The sequence below is a fragment of the Aythya fuligula genome, chromosome 9, assembly GCF_009819795.1.
Source record: "Aythya fuligula isolate bAytFul2 chromosome 9, bAytFul2.pri, whole genome shotgun sequence".
Classification (NCBI taxonomy): domain Eukaryota; kingdom Metazoa; phylum Chordata; class Aves; order Anseriformes; family Anatidae; genus Aythya; species Aythya fuligula.
Genome location: NC_045567.1, coordinates 71120 through 73735, shown reverse-complemented (window position 1 = coordinate 73735; position 2616 = coordinate 71120). Strand labels below are relative to the sequence as shown.

The window sequence follows — 2616 nt, the reverse complement described above, 5'->3', positions numbered from 1 at the left end:
AAACACCACAGGGACTGAATGACTCGCATCTAGCAAGAGCTGGCTATCCTGAGGAGTGTACGAGCATGAAGAAAGGGAATGAAGAGAATCAGGGAGCTCATGGGCACTGCCCATACTGAGCATGGGACTGTGACAAGGGGGGTCTGACAGCACATTTGTGCAGAGTCAAAGTGTAGTGAAAAACTATCACATTGTTCTAACATCTAAGGGCTCTGATGATCTCTGCCTAGCTGAAGGATGTATAGTCCTAGCTGACTTCTCCAATTTTCACTGAAGAGGAAGGATATTTGTGGTGGGTCTTCCATTGATAAGTGTGGAAAGATCAAAGTCTCGTTCTTGAGCAAGACACCACACTTTGTAATTGTGGCTCTGACTGTTTCCAGGGATTATAACAAAAAAAATGGCAGTCATTGCAGGTAAAATTCTTTGCTTGCTGCCCTAATGTTTGGCAGAGGGTTTCTTCTTCAGATCCAGCATATCGATTACTTCTATATTTGTGTCCCTTTTTTTGATATTAAGGCAGAGACCTCGGAGGCCATGTAGGTGTGAGCAAAGAGTAGAGTATAGTGTCTTGTATGGTTTGAGGACCCTGGAGAATGCATGAGATGTTCCAGGTGAAACAAACATGGTATCAGTCCCCCCTGGTGTAGCCACCCAAACACCAAAGCCCCAAGGACATTGAAAATAATAATGACAGATTTCCACTTCATAGCTCTGTTCTGTGATGTGTTGAACAGGACTAACGGCAAGATGAGAGGAATGAGAAAACGAGGTTCTTGGTGACTGAACAGGGAGAGGAATGCCAAAGGAACAAAATAAAACAGCAGTAATTTTGGATTGCCCTCGGAATGCACAAATACCCTAGGTGACCCACGGTAGTATGATTTGACCCGCATTAATTGATAGATGTATTTCTTTAGCATTTTAAAACCGGCACCAATGGCCAGAATATGTAAGATCCCAAAAAGCATTATTCCATTGACTGTAAAATGCGTAACTCGTGGGTGACTTCCATGCTGCGCAAGATTATGAGGATTGAGATTATAGCTGAGAAAATTTAAAGGAGTTACTACAATTTTGTGGTTCAATTGAGCTATTACATCAAATAGGCTGCTCTTTTTAATGCTGTAAAAGTTGTCTAAGCCCACAGAGGTAAAATATAAGGTGTCAGCTGTTATGAAAACAATGGCAGTAAAACATGCACAGGTGATTAGCTTCAATAAGGGGTTTATGATAGTTTTAATGCTCTTTTGGGAGTCAACATTTAAACCTGCCCAGTAAAGCAGGGGCATTAGTGCAAATGCCAAAAAGGTTGGCCTATTGAAAAACCCAGCAGTTGTTACAATACCTATGAGAGGGCTGCTTGTAGGCTTTACTGAGCTGCTGTCAGATTTGTTGGAGGAAACCAATACCAAGAGAAGAGCAAAGAGAAGTCCTTCAAGCGTGTTGGTAAATGTTCTTGTGTAAAATACCAGAGTGACATACGATCCAGCCAGAAGTACCAGCGCTTTCCATGGATCTGCTTCCCAGGAAGGAGCTAATTGATACACGCTATAGTCAAGTACAAAAGAAAAGATTGTAAAGAGAAGACGAGGTGATACAAGAAGGGTGTAGCTGTTGATGCAACTTGAACATATGTCCAACTGCTGCAAAGACTTGACCACCCAGTAGGTAACTCCAGAAGTCATTAGTGGGAAAACAACTGTTCTGCAAGGAGAGCTGGAATGGAACTCCCAAGGGTAATAGACCTGTAGGTTTAAAATATCTCCTACAAAGGAAGAAAGAACAAAAAAACAAACATACATATTACATTTTATTCAGTAATTCGGCAATAGGGATACAGCTTAGTGTAAAAGGCATCACGATGCAGTGCAGTCCCTAAATCTTTGGGACTAATGTCAACCATGATTTTTTTAGGATCACACCATTAATTTTAACCAAGTTTCGGAGACAGAACCACATCTCTTAGGGCAGCACGGCTCTGGCCAGCGCTTACTTGGCAGCAGCTGCCACAAAAAACAGACCACCAGGGGCGGCCGCCGGGCTCCCCGCTGCCTGCAGGGGCGGCGTAGCAGAGAGCACCCGAAGCAGGGCCGGCAGCTCCCCGCCTCACCTGCCGCCTTTGTGTCCCCCGGCCCGGGACCACGCCCGGGACCACCACCGCCCACAAGCGGCGGCGGTGGCAGCGGGGCCCCCTCACGTCCGAAGCCCCGCGGCTGCCCCGCCCCATCCCCCCCCTTCCCCCGGAGCCGCCGCCCTCCCCCCCCGGGTCGCCTTACCTGCCATGACTTCGGGTGACTGGAAGAACTCGTCGGGATGCAAGTAGCCGGCCTGTGGCAATAGGCACCAGCCCGCCCGCAGCGCCGCCAGCACCGCCCACAGCCGCCACGCCGCCATCTCGGGACCGGCCCGGCTTGACGGCGGCTCCGCCGCGCCACCAGGGGGCACTCGCCCTCTGCATAGTCATAACGGAGCGACCGGGCGCGCAGGTGCGGGCCGCTGAGGGGGGACCACAGAATGGGAGTTGCTGGGGGAGAGCAGCCAAAGGGAGTCGGCTCCTCCAGGTGGATGGAATCTATGAGAAACACTCTGTAGTCAAGAGATTAGTCTCAGGCG

General features: G+C 48.9%; 1 protein-coding gene across 1 annotated transcript; it reads right to left on the bottom strand.

Moving 5' to 3' along the window:
- Positions 1 to 312: 312 nt before the first annotated feature.
- PIGZ (phosphatidylinositol glycan anchor biosynthesis class Z) lies at positions 313 to 2397 on the bottom strand. Its single transcript, XM_032193213.1, has 2 exons — positions 2280 to 2397; positions 313 to 1768 (listed from the first exon to the last, which is right to left on the bottom strand). The coding sequence occupies exons 1-2, from the start codon at positions 2395 to 2397 to the stop codon at positions 489 to 491; spliced, it is 1398 nt and encodes a 465-aa protein (XP_032049104.1). The 3' UTR covers positions 313 to 488.
- Positions 2398 to 2616: the final 219 nt, after the last annotated feature.

Excerpts from the sequence above, each read along its gene's own strand:
- PIGZ (XM_032193213.1), bottom strand. The coding sequence starts at position 2,397 with ATGGCGGCGTGGCGGCTGTGGGCGGTGCTGGCGGCGCTGCGGGCGGGC. Across the intron at positions 1,769-2,279 it reads GTCACCCGAAGTCATGGCAG|GAGATATTTTAAACCTACAG; the intron begins GTAAGGCGACCC and ends CTTCCTTTGTAG.